This window comes from Seriola aureovittata, chromosome 8 (genome assembly GCF_021018895.1).
Source record: "Seriola aureovittata isolate HTS-2021-v1 ecotype China chromosome 8, ASM2101889v1, whole genome shotgun sequence".
NCBI classification, from domain to species: domain Eukaryota; kingdom Metazoa; phylum Chordata; class Actinopteri; order Carangiformes; family Carangidae; genus Seriola; species Seriola aureovittata.
In genome coordinates this window covers 11,097,844-11,117,414 of record NC_079371.1, presented here as the reverse complement: position 1 = coordinate 11,117,414, position 19,571 = coordinate 11,097,844, and the positions used below count along the sequence as shown (strand labels likewise).

General features: G+C 38.2%; 1 protein-coding gene across 5 annotated transcripts in view; it reads right to left on the bottom strand.

Annotated features, from left to right (window-relative positions):
* Positions 1 to 19,571, bottom strand: part of fam13b (family with sequence similarity 13 member B) — a 78,773-nt gene that overhangs the window by 51,903 nt on the left and 7,299 nt on the right. For 4 of the 5 annotated variants that reach the window (XM_056382275.1, XM_056382279.1, XM_056382278.1 and 1 more), the window contains exons 2-3: positions 7,338 to 7,490; positions 4,588 to 4,797 (exon numbers count right to left, since the gene is read on the bottom strand). In XM_056382275.1, the coding sequence (XP_056238250.1) occupies positions 4,588 to 4,753 (166 nt within the window). In that variant the 5' untranslated portion in view covers positions 4,754 to 4,797; positions 7,338 to 7,490. The remainder of the gene's footprint in view (positions 1 to 4,587; positions 4,798 to 7,337; positions 7,491 to 19,571) is intronic. The other variant, XM_056382276.1, reaches the window with a different exon arrangement.

Sequence of the window (19,571 nt, the reverse complement as noted above, 5' to 3'; positions counted from 1 at the left end):
TTGGTTGTTGCTGAGGCCTGGCATTAACACCAGTGATATAAAAGTGATATATCAGGTCGGCATACAAGTTTATTCTGCAACTTATTCTGACCGGTGTACTATCTATCTTTTCTGGTATAAGGATGCCTTGGCTGCTAAAAATGGCTATTGTCTTTGTGTGCTTGAGCTCAGAAAACCTGCTGGATAAAACTGAGTCAAAAAGTAATGATGCATTCAAAGGGTCTTAGTCACTTTGTAAAGTTTACCACCAAGTTATAACTGGGAATCTGCCCTCTTATGGCCATCAGAATGTTAACACCCATGGTGAACAGGGGAAAGTTTTTTTATATCAATTTACAGTGTGAACTCTGACATATGATTTTGGAAGATGATTGACAACTGGCAGACACAGAAATTAATGGTTAATATATCTCTAGCAATACAGTTTAGCTAATTAATATCATATCCGCGAAGGGGCTAACAAGCAGAAATAACTGGTGAATAAAGCAGAGCCATATGATATTTCTCAGCTTGGGAATTGATGAAATGATTGTTTGACATGTAAGGGATTATGAGAAATTGAAGGCTACAGAGGATAAACCAGCAGAGTTCTCCATCTTTAGGTAAAAGGTAGTTGAATTTCTCTGTAACTTTTGGAATGGTAATGGATCTTGATGCATTTGTTGTCGTAACTTCTTTGTTCTAGAAATGCAGACATAGAAAGATCCAGACCCTGCACTTGTACATAGTTTACATAAGGTCAACATAAGGATAGAAGTACAAGGAGCTGTGCGTCCGTGATGCATTTGTGTATGTGGACTCCTCCCTTATCTGTATGAAAAAATGGAAGCATGACCACACTGAGTCTTATCATTCCTGAGTATGACAACATGACTGAGTGCTTTTGATGAAAAGGATAAACCACAAGCATCAGTGAGTTTTGTCAGGGCTTAAACCAGTTTTAGAACATTTTTTGTTTTTTAACTATTACGTTTTTCCTCCTTTGCATAACACATTATCTGTTCAGCTTCATAATGCTATGAATGTTTGTATTATGTACTGTGTTGTCACATGAATCTCTTGGAAAACATTTTTTTGTCACTTTCTATAGCTCCAACTACTACTGCTGGTAGCTACTTTAATAACTACTGGTCACATTGCACAAATTCAAATAAATTAAAATTTTCAACATGCATATACATATTAAGTATGTGTACAGCAAAATAATTCTACTATTCTCAGTTTTTTAAATGGAAAAATCATGCTTGTCCACAAAACCTATTCCATGAATTCTTAGCTACTCCTAGCTTGACTTTATCCCTGCAAATGTTTCACGTAACAAATCTCTGGTAGTGTGAGGTAAAAACACTGGCTGTCAAATAAGAATGCAGACCTGTTGGGTTATATTTTTGGTTGGTTCCAGAAGAAAACAGGTAATGAGAGGAGCCTAAAGGGTTCAATATGCTTCAAACAAACTAGTTTTTCTATAGAGTTTCCCGCTTGTCTAAAATGTTACACCTGTTCCAACAGGCCACACTCAAGGGCTGGGCAAAAACCCTGCTTGAAATAGAGAGAGTGAGATGCAATGAATTACAAATAGGCATAACAATTTCAAACAGTCTCCTCTCGAAAGCATTTATAGTGTATGACTGGGTTGTTCAAACAAAAAGTGAATAGAAGTAGTTGTGTGAAGAAAGAAAACAGAAGGCTTGAGAGAGAAGTTAACAGTCAGCACGAATTGTCAGAAAATTAGCTTTATCTACAAGGATAAGCTCTTTGAAACATACTGACACCTTAAGTGGGCCTAAATTGACTGCTTTCTTTTTTCATTTCTACCCAGTGCTGTCACTTGTTGCTGATCCTGTCACACTGGGAGTCATTTACTGCCATGATGACTACCTAAACAACCTTGGTGGGGTATTAACACAATACGCAAAGCTTCAAGATGTGTAAGCGGTAATGTTGTGATTTGCAGATTATGAAACGATCATCCATTTCCACAGCAGATAACACAATGTTTTAGTCCAACTGTTCCACAGGAGTCCTGTGGGACTCCACAAAATAGCCTACATGCATAACAGCAAATATTGACAACAGGATTTCACTTGTGGTTATAATTAAATAACTGCAGTCACAATCAGTGACATGAAAATACCTTTTCACATCACAATGTCATGCAGCATGTGTGGGTCAATGATGCTCAACATTAAAAAAAATGCTCAGTCCTATGGAACACAAAAATATCTGCCAATGCATTTGGTCCCTGTTCAAACAGTGTGAGGAATTTAATCTGTCACAGATGTGACAGCTTTAGTCCGACACACCTTCAGGTGCTTTCAATTTTCCATCTCTGTCTTACATCAAATTGCCTTTTTACCTCATATTTTCAACACCCTGCTTCTGCTAAAACCTCAAGCATTGCACACAAATTAAATAAGAGAGATTAAGGCATTTTCACTGGCTGAATAACTTCTGGACTGGCAGCACCGCTCTAATTAATGTGCCAGCAGAGCCCAGGAGGATTAAAGACTTATTACATAACCTCATATGGCAAGCAGCCCCCGGGTCAAACAAACCACCAACCTGCTTCACTGCTCACTTGAGGAGACTCGAGGTGAAGCTTCCGTCCAATAGTTTTGACCCCCCCCCCCCCCCCCCCCCAAAAAAAAAAAAACCTCCAGTGACTTGACAGGTTGTTCAAGAAAATGTCTTTGTTTTGTGACTGACAGCGCTCAGAATGAAAATTAGAAAAAGGAAGCTTTCTCTATTGTTTTACTTGTCACTGAATATATGTGCTCAGGGTCCTTTCCTGATGTATTGATTAGTTTTTACAACCCTGGGGCCAATCAAAAGGCCTATATAACACACTTAGATGACTTTCTATAATATGTAGATATGTCCAGTACATCCAAGCTCCTGTTGATCTGCCTTATTTGTGAGCTCTACAGGATGATCTGACCATTAATTACATATACACTTTATGGGAGGCACATTATTGCTATTGCTTCGCCTGTGAGAGAGAAAGTAAATCAGTTCTACAAATGGATATGCTATGCATTTTTTTTTAATATAAGATGTACACTAATTTGGCAATGACGAGAGATAATGAGATTTAGTGAAACAAGTTAAAACTAATCTAAATGACTCGATTTATTAATTTCTCCAAAGTTCATACCAACAATGCATCCTTAGCACAAAATGGACTGGTTAGGTGTCTGGCTAAGAGCTTATAAACTATGTAACACTACAAAACTGGCACTGACGGTATTATGTAGTCAGTACCATTACCAGCCAACTGCAGATAAATTCTGGCTGTAGTTTGTTAGGTTATAAAAATCAATTTTGTCTGCTCAGAGTCACCATTAGTATCCCTCTCATTCTTCAGAACAAGAAGTCTGACACTGCTAACCTGCACTTATAAAGAAAATGACATAAGACTGACGTTCCTGTTCCACGAGGCTTGAAGAGAAATGTTCCAGGGGAGATATGGGAAAGGCACAGGGCCAACACTTTGGTAGCTTCCTCTCTCCATTGCTAAGCTCTTCTGTTTTCACAAGTGGATCTGCAGTTGACAGATTGGTTATGTAATGGTGAAGGAAGCGAACCATGGAGCAGTTTGCTGATGCATTCAGAGTTCATCTTATCGCATAAACTGGATCTCCACTAACGACATATTTTGATTTATCGTGATGCAAGAGCAGTCACGGCAAGTCAACAGCAGCAGGGTGTGTGTGTTTGGGAGAGTGAGACAACATAGAAAGCAATTAGATGTAACTGAGTATGCACTTTGAAGTGATGAGTGGACCACAAATAGTAATAGTAATTCAAAATACAAATGCACAAAGGTTCAACAGCAGTTGGCTGAAATCTGCAGCAACTTCAAGTCCTGTTAAAGTCACCTAAAATGAAATAACATCACTTAATGGTTGTATCCAGCTATGTCAGGCTATAGAGTGTGAGTGTCTGAATAGCATGTCGGTTCATTTTATTGCATATATATTCATCTGTTCGTTCGTGAAGAAGTGAAAACGTTAATTTCATTCCAACGTTACAAACACTTGAACAGAAGAAACAAATAAAGCTGAATGTTCTGTACAGAGACAAAAAAATGTAAATGTTTTCTAAGTTAAATTAAGGGTAAATGTAGGACACTGAAAACAACCTCTAACAACCTCTAACAACAAATATTCTCTGCTAAAGTAAGATTAGTAATTCAGTTAACACTCTCTATTACAACATGACAACAATTACTCTATCACCGAGTCATAAGTTATATTTAAAAGGTAGCGAAGAGGACAGAGGATAACACTCATTTGACTAAAATGCATTTAGTTACATTTCTGCAACCATAGATGGGTGGATGTGTCTGAGTTATCTGAATATACTGCATCAGGATACATCAAGTTTTTTTTTATGTAAGAGACATTTGAATTGACTGAAATTGACTACCCAGAATTCTGATTTTGCGGCATTGATGTACCTGATATAAAACAATTTAAAGCAAAGATCTTTTTCACAATGTGGAAAAGTAGCTACATTTTAATGAATGCTTGTATATATTTTGTGCTGTGATTATAAATTGTATGTGTGCGTGAGTCCATCACTCACCATGCTCCTCAATGTAGTCGACAATGTGTTTCACCAGTGCAGGAACCTCGTGGCCACTGATTGTGTGTGTGCGTGACACCTCCTCCAATGGAACGCCAAAAACCCGTGTGGTGCTGGCTGAGCTCCCGCCCTCATTGCCTGGCAACAGAGACACGCTCTTCCTCATGGCCTCCTCCTCCTCCTCACCACAAACCCGCCAAGACCTCACGTCTTCGAAAAGAAAGAAAAAAGCAGAAGGAAGGAGGTTAGACAAAAAAAAAATGAGATGGAAGGATTTACAAAATAAGAGCCTTGGTGAAAGATGCAGTCTGGTGTAAAACATCACTTTTCATCTTCACTCATACTCACACTGCAAATCAAAAAGTGCAGAAAACACAATCATCGAGAAAGGTGGAGATCCAACGAGATAACAAAAGGAAAGATTAAGGGATCTGAGCCAACTCTCTACCTCTTCTGTTCACAAACAAATAAAATGACCACACCACCTTCAAACCTAAAGGAGTGGTTGGTTCACTCACTGTTACTGTCTGGGAACCTCCCCTCCTGTCATCTAGCCAACAAAGAAGAGGGGGGGAGGAGGAGGAGGAAGGAGGAGGAAGGAGAGAACAGACAGCAGCAATGATATTGACCTGTATACAAATTTACACCTGGTTTCTAATGGAAAAAGTAAAATAAGTGGAAGAAGAGCGCTTAATAAAATCCTGTAGATACAGGTCAGGAGCTTCAGTTGATGTTCACATCAAACATCACAATGGGATCTCAGTAACTTTAACCGTGGATTGTTTGTGCCAGACGGGCTTGTTCGAATGCCTCTAAAACTGCTGATCTCCTGAGATTTTTACACACAACAGTCTCTAGAGTTTTTACTCAGAATGCAGAAACAAAAACAGACAGATCCAAAGTTTAGGTAAAGTAAAATAGTCATGAAACAGGTGTCCTGTCTGTGCTAAATGAAAAGGTGGCGTAAGTAGCAGAGAAACTGCATTAAACATAACTTTGACTTTGATGATGTCGGGTTGGTGAGTAATCTGAATGCAAACAGTGGCAGATGGTGTCCAGTCTACTCATCCGGGGATAAGGGAACATCACCAAATGTTTATCAAAATTTCTAATTAATTTCAACTCACGGTATATTTTAGAAGATACTGGTCTTTAAAGATATCCAAATATTACCATTAATGACAAAAAAAGGCATACATTACAAGCACACTGACCTGTAGCTATTTTAAATGTTTTTTCTATTTTCAATATCAGACAAAACATTTCTTTTTCAAAAGTCCCATACATCAGAATGACACAGAGGGACAGACAGACAGATGGATGGACAGACAGACAGGCAGGAAGGCAGAATAATATGGGGATGTTGGGCTGGATTTTTGTGCTAAGAACAAAGCTGAACTTGTTTGAAGGGGTCAGCTGTTTACTCCTCCTCTTACTCTCTGGATAACCAGTTTAAAACCAGTTTGTTGTTGCATTTATGGTGAGCTTGTTACATAACTTGTCATGACCAAAACATGTCAGCTAGTAAGAAATTTTATGAAGCCTTTTTCACATGAGGTTTCAGTAAGTTAGTTGTCTAACTCGGTGTGTGCAGGTTTTGTTTTTCTTACATGGCATTCAGATGTGCTTATGTTCAGTTGTTCAACTTGTGGAGTGTTTTGTATGAACGAATGGACTACTTTGGTTTTTATAGGCCTTGGATATATTCCACATTTATGGATATATATATATATATATATATATATATATATATATTATACTATATTTATTGCTAAGCTATTTATTATTTTTTTTAACAGTATAAACATCATTGCTTGAAATAGTTATTTAACATTAATGCTAGATGATGATTCTCCCTGTAATTTTAAGTTTTAAGAAGTGACATTTTCAGCCAGTGACTGTTGATTTTGAGGGCTGAAATAACAATGGTACCTGGCAGATTTGCTCAGTTGTAGCTAATTGATGTTAATTCTGTGAGTTGGCCACAGGACAAAATGAAATTCTTGGCTGTGGGCAAGATAATGTGCTCTCTGTATAACTTAGTCTGTGCTGTTTAAGCACTCAAGATGATCAGATGCCACACCAAAGACTCTGTATTGTTTTAAAGTATGAAAAGACAGAGTGAACTATGATGTCTTATTGTTCATAACGGCCAACAGTGTGATGAATCCTTCTTTATGTAAACAATCTCATTGATTGGATCTCGTCACTTTTAAAATGTAGTTAGCAGCTAGCTAGGTAACTGTCAAGTGTAAATAACTTATAAGTGACAGATTCTGGCTAGTGGTAAAAAGTCATAACCTCTGCTTTTTCTAATATTCTTGCACATTTAGATATAACACACAAATGTTTAATAACTGCCTGTATTAGAGTGTGCATGTAACTCTGCATTGGAAGGAGTAAGTGGGAACATTTATTATGAAGTTCTGTTGAGTTGTGGCAGTTTCACAAGCTGGTTCACAAATGAAACTGAACTGTTTTCTTAGTGTAACATCTCTCTGTCTGTGAAGCTAAAGCAGCTAAATTGTAGCACCACAAACACCAGTCAAATCATATATGCATGAGCCCATATGCACATGTACTAAAAGAATTATATTTATGTTTATGTTGGCCCACAATGAGGCATTGTGAATCTGCAAACAGAATCTGTGCGTTTTGCACTTCACAGAATAAATTAACCCAGTGTGTGTGTGTGTTTGTGTGTGTGTGTGTGTGTGTGTGTGTGTGTGTGTGTGTGTGTGTGTACTCACCGTGTAGCAGTGAAAGTGTGTGCTATCCTCTCCTCCCCTGGCCAGTGAACCACTGAACCATCTATGGCTGCTTCAGGTTGTGGCAGAAGATGAGCCGGTAGTTCCTCATTGACGGACCGCTAATCCCTCTAGCAGGATTCCCTTCTAGCTACACTGAGGAGAAACAGAGAGGAAAGAAAGAGGAGGGAGGAAGAAAGGGTCAGGGTGGTACCTTCTATTGTAATATAGCAAAAAAGCGTCTCAATATGCACAATATCTATAGCTTTTACATTTGCTGTTCTTAAAACAAAATGTCAAATGTTTGCTCTGACAAATATTATGCACAAGAAGAGATGCATAAACTTTTCATGAATTTGACAGAGGTTCCCAGTGACGCATAAAAAGAGGGCAAAGAATTACACTACAAAGAAAATAAAGCAAATACATAGAATCATGAAGTCTAGACATAACCGTTTCCAACCATTTTTATTCTACCATAATGTAGTCATGGTAACAGTGATTTTATAGTGAAACATGCATTCGGCCCAACAGTGACTGACCAGCCTTCACACTAAAATTTGTATCAGAATCAACCCAATTAAAACTTCCTTCAAGAGGTTGAGAGAAGCTAAAGCCAATTTCATTCATAAACTGGGGCTCTCTTTTCTTCTCATTTTTGGTGCTAAAGATTCGGAGTGCACTCCCCCTTCCGCCTTTTCTTCCTTTTCCTCTCTTTTGTATTCTTCTTGCTTCCTTTTATTTCTTTCCTCAAATTTCTCTCTAAATCCACCATCTTTACTTGGAGGCTTGAGATGTCAGGCTATCCAGGAATCAGCTCGAGGACTGAACACAATAATTAAACTGACACAGGCTAGAAAGCTGTGTGAGTGTGTGAGTGTATGTATGTGTATGTGTATATGTGTGTGTGTGTGTGTGTGTGTGTGTGTGTGTGTGTGTGTGTCGTACATGTCTGTGCATGTCCATCCGAAGTAAACTGTCACTTTGAATCTGAGAATGTTAGGTGTGTTGGTGTTACGGTCGCCATACATGTGAATGTGATGAGGCTGTCAACAGTGAATACGAGGTTCTTGCTCAAAGCACACCAGCGCTCTGAGACAAAAAAAGCTTAGCTATCCAGTATGTGCACTCATGTTTGTTTGTGAATATGTGTGTGTGTTAAGGGTGTATGTGAGATGAAAAGGGTGAATTTGTGTTAGTCTGTGTGTCCAAGTGTGTGTGAAGAGAGAAACTGTCCTTTGAGGCTGTCCCTGTCGACTTAGCTGGTCTATATGGGAATGTAGTAAAATATTAACAACACAGCTCTATTTTAGAGTGTGTTATGGAGCCAGGAAGACACTGAAAAATAAAAGAGATAGACAACACAACAAAAACTGAGGGGGGCAGAGAAAGAAGGAAAAATGTATTTGCTGTAGATATAAAATGTGGTTGGTTTAATTCCTTAATGCCAAGTTATTCATAACTTCAGTTATTTAAAAGTATAGAAAGCTCAAACTAAAGAGTGTCCACATGAGAATGAATGAATCAATAAATTCAACAAATGAATAGTCAAAGAATCACACACAGTCTGATGAAGCAGTGAGACTATTTTGCTCATTTGTTTTTTTTTTTTTTAATCTAAAAATAAAGTTTGATTAGGGATTGGAAGATGACGGATCAGTTTGTACTGGTCTATCTAACTCTGAGCACATTTATTTAAGACAATTTGTCTGAAGATTAGTCTAAATGACTGTTTTAATTAGCCCATTCCATCAAGATGCTTTTAAGCCTTGCTGCCCATTTCTGAGACAGATTATGCAGCACTGAGCTGGAAAGGAACCATGGTCTTTAATATGCACAAATGCACCTGGTTGGGTCTGGACAGGTTTTGTGTTCGTTCTCTTCCCAGAACGACTCTCTCAGTCTTGCTTTTCCGCTATACACCCTTTCCCGTCACTCCCTCTTCTTTCCTTTTACCCTCTTGTGTCCCCTTCATTCTTTCATTCATCCTCATGCAGCATGTTACACAAGCCGTCCGACCTACTTAGGCGCTCTGCATCACCTCCTTGTCAAGAGGAGCAGACTTTTGGGTTAAAAGACATACTGAGCTAAGAAACTATCTGTTCCTTAACTTTCCCCTGTGTCGTCCTTTCAAAGGACAGAAGCTTTGCTCTACCCTGTTAGAAACAGTTATCCATACATTAAGAGGTTGATCACTAAATCACAAAACTACCCAAGGCTCCTTAAACAACGTTCAACCAGTTAATATGGCCAAGTAACAGATCCAATATAATTCTAGCCAATAAAAAGCACTTTTTTTAGAGAGATTTGGCAAATACTAATTGGAAATAAAACCTTGTGCCATGGTATGAAAGCTGTAAAACTCATGAACTGCAGTCTATGCAATGCTTCAAACATTTCATATACAAGAAGGGAAAAGCTATTTAACCATTCATTTTGTCCAACATTTTCATTTGGTATGAAAATTAACAAAAATAAAATCCAAACTCATAACAGATGAACTTTTACCCTACCAGTAAAATTAACTTTATATTTAAACTTTGGTTAATATAAAACCTAAATCCTTGCCATGACCCTAAATGATATTGCAAGTTTCGTATTTAGCCCAGTGGCAGATGTGAGTCAGTGGTTAAAAACGGTTATATTATCCGGAAGATCATAAAGGGGCCGTCAAACATTTACAGCCACTGTTTTTTTTATATTACACTACATTGCTATAATGGTTGTGTAATGTTACATGTAGTTCCATTCAGATGTACAGTATCTATCCAACGTTGCTTAAAAATTCACACATCTTTCATAGTTGATACCTCCACACTACAAAAACCTTTAATTTTAACCTTTCTAAAACCCAAGCAGAGTCAAGGTGCTCAACTGCCCTGGTCCGCTCACCTCATCATTTTTCAGTCAAATCAAAAGCAATCAGTTAATCAGTTCACTAGCATTACCTGAGCGTGCATTGCTCAGCCATGGTTTGTCACGGTCTTTAATTTACTACTGTGTCTTTGTGGGGCTAAAAGCACATGTGAACTCACATGAACCTGAGAGGAATTTTAAACTGCACCTCCGACTGATACAGGTGATTTTCTTTTACTCTCTCCACCTCCTAAATTATTTTTTTCATATGCTATACTGCCCTTTTAAGGAAAAATACAGTAACTAATTTAAGTAAACACCTTTCTGGAAAAGTAATTTTCTGTTAAACAATGGCCATTATATCCAAATCATCAACAGAAGTTTTACTTGCTCTAGATATTAAAACCTAATTTTCACCTGCAGGTTCCATTCATTTTTAGCATTATAATATTGTGTTTTCACTTGTAACGTAAAAATAAAGAAAAGAAAGAGAAATGATTCAACTCCAGGATTTGTGTTTGTTGCTGGCTGAAGAATCAAACTTTATTTTCATGCTTTTTTCCTTTGACTTAGTATTAGTAAATCTGGGATTCAGGAGCATTGTGTTTGCTCACAAAGATTGCCTAGTCCTCTAAAAGGCATTCTTCAGCCTTTATTCTTTCCAAAACCAACTGAACTGGTGCTACTAGGGTGTAAGCCTCTTTAAAAGCTAGAGAAAATCCTGCTATTGGAGCTGAAATTCTTGTATTGGGTAAGGGCCTTTACTACTGAAATAAAAATGTACAACAAACCAGATAGTTTTGTTCTCAGCTGACTGAATCTATAACAAAAACTACAGCATTTTGTTGAATACTGTATAGTGGTTATTGTTCTCAACAACTTCAGTTCCTAAGTAGCACAGTACCATAGTGCATACATCTTTTAAGCAAGGGTGGCCCTGCTACTGCCAGGCTCAACACATCTAAGCTTTATCAGACAGACGAGTACACTGACACCCGCAGATTAGTGAACTGAATGTTCCAAAACCAGGGCCTTGTCTGTCATGAAAACTGACCCTAAAAGGCCTCTGTAGCAAGGATTTGGTCAGTAATGGAACAGTGTATAATAGCTGTGTCTGTGTTTCTTTCTGTCGGTCTGTGTGTCTTAATCCCACATATCATGCTTGACAACCTCCTGCTCAACAATGAAGGATATTGTTAGGAGGAAAAGAGAGAAAGTTAAGACAGTGCTGTTAAGAGAGAGAAAGTGAATGAGAACGAGGACCAGAAGGAAAAGGGGACAGCAGAGAATATGAGAACAAGACAGAGCACAAAAGTATTCGGGGGGTAGGGTGTGTGTGTGTGGGGGGGCATCAGTGTTTCTGCTGTGTACATTTTGCAGTGGCAGATTGTTATTGCTGCCGCTGTAATGTCATAAGGTCGCAATTACACTACTCTGTAGAGGTTTTTTAATTTGAAACGACAGATACAGTGGTGACACCCAGCTACGGCGAGAGGGAGGGAGAGAGAAAGAAGAGAAAAAGAAAGAGTAGAGAGAGAAAGATAAGTTTAACTAGCTAACATTATGTTAGATAGATTTTTATTTTTTATCACCTATTGATATTCACTCTGACTGCCGGGGTACTACACACTCGCATCACCCAGGTACAATAAAACCCTCCATAGTCAGACTGGCCATCGGGCAGTTTGACTAAAAAGCTTTAAGAGATGAAAGAGAACACACTGAATGTTATGGAAACAGAGCTGTTTGGAAATCTGTACCTATCTTGATTCACAGGAAGTTTTAAATAATGCCTCTACCACACAGGTAGCAGCAGTAAATTTAAATGAGCCTACTGTATCAGATTTCAGTTTCTAAAAGCAGCAACTGGACACATCTAGAGATGAAGGGTGCAACAGTTAAAGGAAATAGTCTTGAACAGGTTTAATGACCTTTTGAAGCATAGAAAGGCCTTAAACTGAAAACACTGGTTCCACAATGAGTGAAATTAAATGAATACTGAACAGACAGCCATATTCTAAACAGAACAGAAATTGAACAGAATAAACAGAAGATACCAAGCAAGATGTATTTAGGGAAGACATGATGACAAACTCTCCACTGAAAACAGAAAACAAACCCTGATGTCCTGAATAAAACAAGTTCAACTGAAGATCTCTTTCCTTATATATTAAACATTCATCATTGAAATGGCCACTGCCAATGTAAGCAAAAACCCAGTGCATCAACAAATGGAAGAACATGTTCATATTTCATGAAGACAATTTTATATGCAACACGTATGAGAACAAAAACTCTGTTATGATTGATCTGTGATCTGCCAAAAGCCTCAGTTCCATCAAAAGAAAGTGCATGACCAGAAAGAAGATAAAATATTCACAAGATGTTATAAATAAATCAGCAAATTTCCTCCAACTTGCATCATGTTTCTGAAATGCCAAAAATAAATTAGATCAAAGCAGTTAAACTCTGCATTGTCTATCATCACTGGCCACAGTGTCATGGTCAGCTGAAATCAGTGACGCAGAAAAGTGAGACATAAAGGTCGGACAGCAGGAATCCTCTTCAGAAGTTAAAATTGATCAGATTCCTGCATCAAAGCCTACAAACCCCAGGGGGTAAAAAAAGAGCCGAAAAGAATCAATCCAGTTTGATTATATTCAATACACAAGTTAAAACATAAAAAGAGAAAATATTTTTTAATAACAAAAGAAACCCTGATCTCTGGGCTAGTGAGTCTGTTTACTTAAAATCTTAGAAGGTAAAACAAGCAGAAAAATACCTCTGAGCAATAGAAGAACCCAGTGAACTCTGCCTTCTGCCCTAAATCTCCATATAACCATCAGGGAGAGAATGAGTGTCTGCTACTTCTGCTTATATGTACAATGCTGAGTTATCAGGTCCATTCTTTACACATAGATCCCGTGATCCTGCACAATGCACAACTTCCTTGTGCTCTGAAGTATGAGCATGACCTGTCACATTCAAATACGCACCCGCCTAAAAGAAAAACCCACTCACATAAGGACAAACAAAGCATGCAGATGTGTTAAGTGTAGATTGTATCTGCACAGGACAAACTGATACAAATCTCTTCCATCAATCACTGGACATGTGACTTGAACCCTTTTCTGCTGTGTGTCACAGATGGAATGAAGGTTTTAGAGACATCAGTCAGATCAATACATCATCTGCTTAAACAACCAATAACCAAATACAAATATAAACCTACCGACGGAAACAAGTACCTGATTAGAGCTGCAACAAACAATGGTTTGAGAGGATCATATTATATTTGAGGACAAGACAATTACCTACAACATCAGGACAGCATCGGTGTAACACCAGCTCCTACAGCGAGTGTTGCATCATAGGTTGTTGTTGTAGGCTAGTGTCTTCGAGACCATTATGTCTGTCTCTTTTAGAGTTAATCATCCCGAAAAATGTTTTGATGGCCCAGTTTAACCTGCAGGATTTCTGAAAGCTCACGAAACGTGTTTGGCTGCCACGGAGGAAATCAATTCATGATGAGTCAAGATGAGTTCAAAGCCGCTCCCAACATCTTTACTAGGCAAGAATTATAACTGTCACTGAGGTCAAAGAGCATAAAAGACAAAAATACAGACTTAAAAACGCTACCTACTGGAGAAAATTATATTAACTGCTTCCGAGAGTCTGACAAGAGGAAGTGAGTATGACAAATGTGGGATTTATAAAATTTGGTTAAAAGAAATCCTTGGATTAATACTATCTCAGGGAAACTTTGCCAACAGGTCTAGTGTGAAAGTGTGTTGTATCTTCAAAAAGGATGTTAGAGAGGAGGGACAACATTGGGACTTTTAACTTGAAATTCATCCACAATACATTCTACTCATAATGTGTCACCTCATGGAAATGTGTTAATTTTCAACCAACATAAGCCACCCTGATGTTTAACTGTTTTGCAAGAACCTGTATAACAGGAAGTCTATGAATAAGCTAGTGTTTTATGTTGATCTAAGTGGCTTGAGTGTTCATAGTTGCACAGCTACACTCTACACAGTTGTATCAGTCTGCTGTATACAAAACACTGATAGATGGGGGATGGGGATTCAAAGTATAAACTGTCTGCAAATGAAAGTCTGTGGTCTACAGTGTTCCTTTAAGTACATCCTGTTAAAACCCACAAACACAGACACAGTTAAACACCCCTGACAAACCCTAAGGTTAGGTATTGTAAAAGTTGACCTAAAACTTGCTTGTGCACATTTTAAGCTGTCTGCCATGAACGATTAGACCGGCTGTCAGATAGTCCTCACCTCTGGTATACTGCCAGAAGTGAGGACTGATAGCCATCCTGATGCTAAGGTCAACAGTAAATAAACAATTTGTAGCCAATATCCAACATTAGGAGGGTAAGTTATAGTTGGTATTTTAAGGTGGTGGCCAGAAAAGCATATACTGTCAGCAGCTAGTATACATCTTTATGTTGATGTCTTAGCTTTTCAATTAACCTATTTTTACATCTCTAAAATGTGCAGGTCAGCATTCAAACGTCAGCCTCATTCATCCACTGAAGAAAATGCAAATCATGTTCTTTTCTACTACTACTCTGAAGAAAACATAGAGCAAGTGAAACGACCAGTGACTGATCAGGCTATGTATTTTCAATTAGAGCTGCGAGTAATGATAACTGTAATTATTGATTAATGTTCCAATAACCTTCACTATTAATCGATTAATAATTTTGTCTCTAAATTGTCAGAAAATATTTTTAAAAATCCCCTTCATTATGTACCAGAGTCCAAATGACATTTGCTCATTTCTTACTTTATCAGAACCAATGTCCAAAACCCAGAAACACTTGTACCAGAAAGGACAAAGAAAAGCAGCAAGTTCTCGCATTAAGGAAGATGAAAATTACAATCTTTGGCTTTTTGTTTAAAAAGTGACTGAGACAATTCATCAATTATCAAAGAAGCTGCTGAATCACTTTCTCGTGACTGACTCATCAATTCATCAACTAACTGTAGCAGCTAACAGGTGCAAAACAAAGGTAATGTTAATATTTTGAACTTTGCTAACCCAACCCAAACTGCACAGCATAAGTCATGTCTAACCCTTACCTGCATGTCTTCCTAATTATCAATATATCTGTCAATTTAAAGAGAGGATAGTTGAGCTCCCAAATGTGTTTAATGATGTTTGAATTATAGGGTCTTTTTAATGCAAAAACCATGGGAACAAAAATTACAATCAATATATAGACAAAAAGTGATACCCTTCCTACTAATGTACAGAGAAAACACAACATGTCCAGAAGAAAGGACAGTAGCACATGCAGGACATATTTCAAACACATGCATCCTTTTTTTCTGCTTTTTCTCCTGCACCTTTAGACAACTGGGTTGGATGTGCACATTATCCACTATTTTTGTTTACTTAGCACGACAGTCTACTTTCCATGTAATCTGTCCATTTGGTTGTCTATCTGTACCATTTCCAAAATGCACTCAGACACATGTAATCTCATCAGTGGTGTCTCATTTGCTTATAGTCAGTCGCCTTTACTATCTAACAAACTCAGATCTGATGGGGGGTAAGCAGATAGAAAGGATATCAGTGAGATGGACAGGAATATGGGATATAAATTGTAATAATTCAAACCCTAAAATGTATATTCTAATTTGTAAACTTGAATTTGATATTTTTTAAAACCTAAAATACATAATTCAAGGGAAAATGATGAGAGCAATACCAAAGATAACCCAACGTTGCGTTCAACAGCCTAAACTTGAAATATGTCCATGTAGTAACCAATGCAACTGCATGAGAAGGAGACTAGTGCAATAACATAATGCAGTCAAACTGAGGGAATGAATATAGTGATTTGAGGGTAAAACTGTGAAATACACTTGCTATCCTTACACAACACTCATTTACAACTACTTCCATTGTCACACTAATGATTTCAGGGAAATATTTCTGTAATATTTAGGCACAATTAGTATTAATACTGTCATTTAGTAAGTGAAAGGGGAATAATTTCAGGTCAGGAGTTAGGATGAGGAATCAAACTATGAATTAGTGCTCAATAAATTATTTATTTAAGGTTACAAAATGAATGCACGAATTATCTTTTGATACCTTCCTTGATACGGCTTTGTGGGTGAGCATTTGCTTGTAAATAATGGTTCTGTTTCTTGCAGGCTGACATCAGCAGGTCAAGTCAAGCTGGGAGGCAAGGATGCAGATGAATGGTAGAGTAAAGGAGGAGAGTCAGTGTTATGGAGAATAAAAGAGCAACAGACAAAGAATGGCAGAGGAAGATTAGAGAAAGAGCAGCAGGGAGAAAGGAAGTGGCAGGAAAGAAAGAGTAAATCAGGTAAAGAGAGGAAGAGCAGGGGAGAAAAAGATGAGGCAGTGAAGCCAGTGTTTGCCCTTGAATCAGTAACAGCAGTTCACTGTCCTAGCCTAGTTTAGCTGCTCCTCCCAGCCAAGCCCTGTCGGAGATAAATTAATAAGCACATGTCTTCAGGGGATGTGGACTTTTTCAGTCCTTGTTATCTCTTACCCTGACCAAACTAGCAGAATCTTCCTTTTATTTATTTGGAAGATGTAGAGACCATGCAACAAAATTAATTATTATTTTAAAAGATGTGGCTTCACATCACAATGTCTAAGTTGAAAAGCAACAAAAAGGAGTGAAAAAGCGTTTCAAACTATTAGACCATCCTTTCAACAGGAGTTACTTTGAAACTCAGACCAGTCCAGATGAGCTGAAAAACAATTAGTCAATCTGGAGAAAATGAGAGTTGCTGCTTTTTGCTTGTTTTCAGTAAATAGAATACGCCTGGGTTTTGCACTGTTGGTCTGACAAAAAATGCAATATGACTCTAAAATACACTAAGAGTGCAGACCTCCACCAAAGCCGATGTCAAAAAAACATAGACCAGACTTCAGAGAAAAAAACTCAAATTCATAGTTAATGATCTAGATCTGCCCTAAAATTTAAGGGCTTCTTCCGTGGCTCGCGCCGCTTCCATCAACCAAGTTTCATGCAAATCAGCTCAGCAGTTTTTTCATAATCCTGCTGACAAATAAACAAACAAATGAACCAACAAACGAAGGTGATTACTGAACCTAGTTAATGATAAAACAATCAGTAGTTGTTGTCTTTTTTTTAAAACCTACTTTATATTCAGCTAAAAAGAAAAATGCTAGGCTACCTTTGCTCTATCCAGCAACATCACACTTCATATGCATAATGTACAGTTCCACCACAGTACAACCAAAGCCTCCTGCAGCTAATGGTTAACTGCTACTACGCACCTCCACTGCCAGGGTTAAGTGCCCCCCTTAATAGCACCTGCTGGAGGAGGAAGGAGTTTCCCTGAACTGGTGATCTTCCAGTCTTAAGCCTGCTTCACTATACTCCAAGTTATCATAGTCTGCTCCAACCTTTCATGTCACTCTCCACTACATTTAATACAAGGGCTGACATGACATGCAAGTGCTGTTAAAGGAAACAGTACAATAAGATCCATTCTTTCCCAGCCTGAAGGGCCGTGACACTGCAAAAAGCTTGAATGCCTGCAGTGAAAACACAAGTGCAGCTCTGTGTTGGCAACTGTGGGAGTGGAGGCAAAGCAGCATTTTGTTTGGGGAATTTGCATAAAGTTTGCTTGGTTGCCATCTGGGTGAACAGTCATACATGTACTTCTTTCTGTGAAGTTTTTATCTGCCTATTGACTCTTCAAACAATGAAAGAAGGTTTTTCTGAATACTGAAGCTTTTGATCACAACAGCTCCTCACATTAAATCCCCTTTAAAAATTCTGGCTATACACTTTATTTGCATGTGGGCTTCACAATTTGCCAAACTGCCTTATTTTTAATAGCATTTGACCTTTAACTAATCAAACCCATATTCTAGTATAAATACCATTTCATTAGCAATGTTGCAGAATTGCCCCCAGCATTGGTCTAATAAACCCTGAGTTGTTAAAAGGAACAGCAACCACAGTATAAATGGTATCGCAAAATCTCTCAAAAAATGTTTTCATTTAGCTTTTTTTAGTCAAAGAAAAATCTGCTAAGCCTGCCTGTGCAGCACTAATGTTATGAGAAAGACATAAGAGATAACATAAGATATTTACCCTCAGTAATGGACATGCAGCTCAGGTGGAAAGCAGTGACACTCACACATAAGAGTGTCAAACAGATGGCATTCTTGAAATTTAAGCCCATGTTGCGTAGAAAGATGTTTCTGCATTTTGCTGGTGGTTCCACCCTTAGTTGAAATTGTCATTTTACAGACATTATGCCTAGCACTGTCATCTTTCTTCATGATATGAAGCCAAGCTTTAGACTATTTCTTCCCCTCTGCCATGACTTGTAAGTTTCCATGAATGTAGATGCGTAAGTGTGACATCGTTGTTTTGAAACGCACAACTGTCAAAATGACATGCTGGCATCAATAAAAGGAACTGATAAGCTTGGACACATAGGTTTCCAATGGTGTGAATAATTTGGAACCGCTTCTCAACTGGAATGGGTTCTCAGTTTCCATCCCTCACTGTGACAGTAAATCTCTCTTTATTCCTCTTTAGGCCTAAAATGCACACAGAACTGAAATTCACAGCAGCATCAGTGCATCATGGATTAACTCTGATCCCAACCTCAGCACAGCCTCGACTGAGACGACAACATTGAGCTTTATTGATTTAGTATTGATCTGTATCACCTCTCCTTCTCGCTGCGTCTCCTACTGATGGAAATTTCCACACCACTGCATGTTACCATACCAGCCAGAACGCTTCTGCCTTTGCTGCATTAAAAAAGGTCTGTGGTCTTCATATTCAGTACAGTACATGCCTGACAGCTCTATGAATGCAGTGGTGGTGCAATGAAGAAGTAAGACTACAGTGAATCAATGAGGAACTCCCAAGCCTGTAGTTAAATACCATTGAATAAACAGTCTTTGCTCTATTATACAAGGACTCAATGAGAATTAATTAACACAGAACAAATAGCTTACACAGGATAGTACAGGTCTTGTCATTTCCATCTGTGTGTGTGTCTGTGTGTAAACAATACATCAAAACACCAGCTGTGAGAGTACACTGACAAATGAGCAGACAGAAGAGCGCACAAACAGTGACCAAGCAAACTGACAGTGCTGTTTGAAGGACTGTCTCACTGAACATACAGGAAGTGACAGGTTATTAAAGCTTTATGTTGCCTCCCTTTATTTAAAGTATTAAGTATTTTTTCAAATGCAGAAATGTATATGATTGTAAGTAATGGTAAGCCTTTAGGCCAGGGATGTGTTTTAGGCCTATGGATCTAGGCACGACAGCATTCACTCAAAATAGAGGTAGACAAATGAGCTGCAACCACT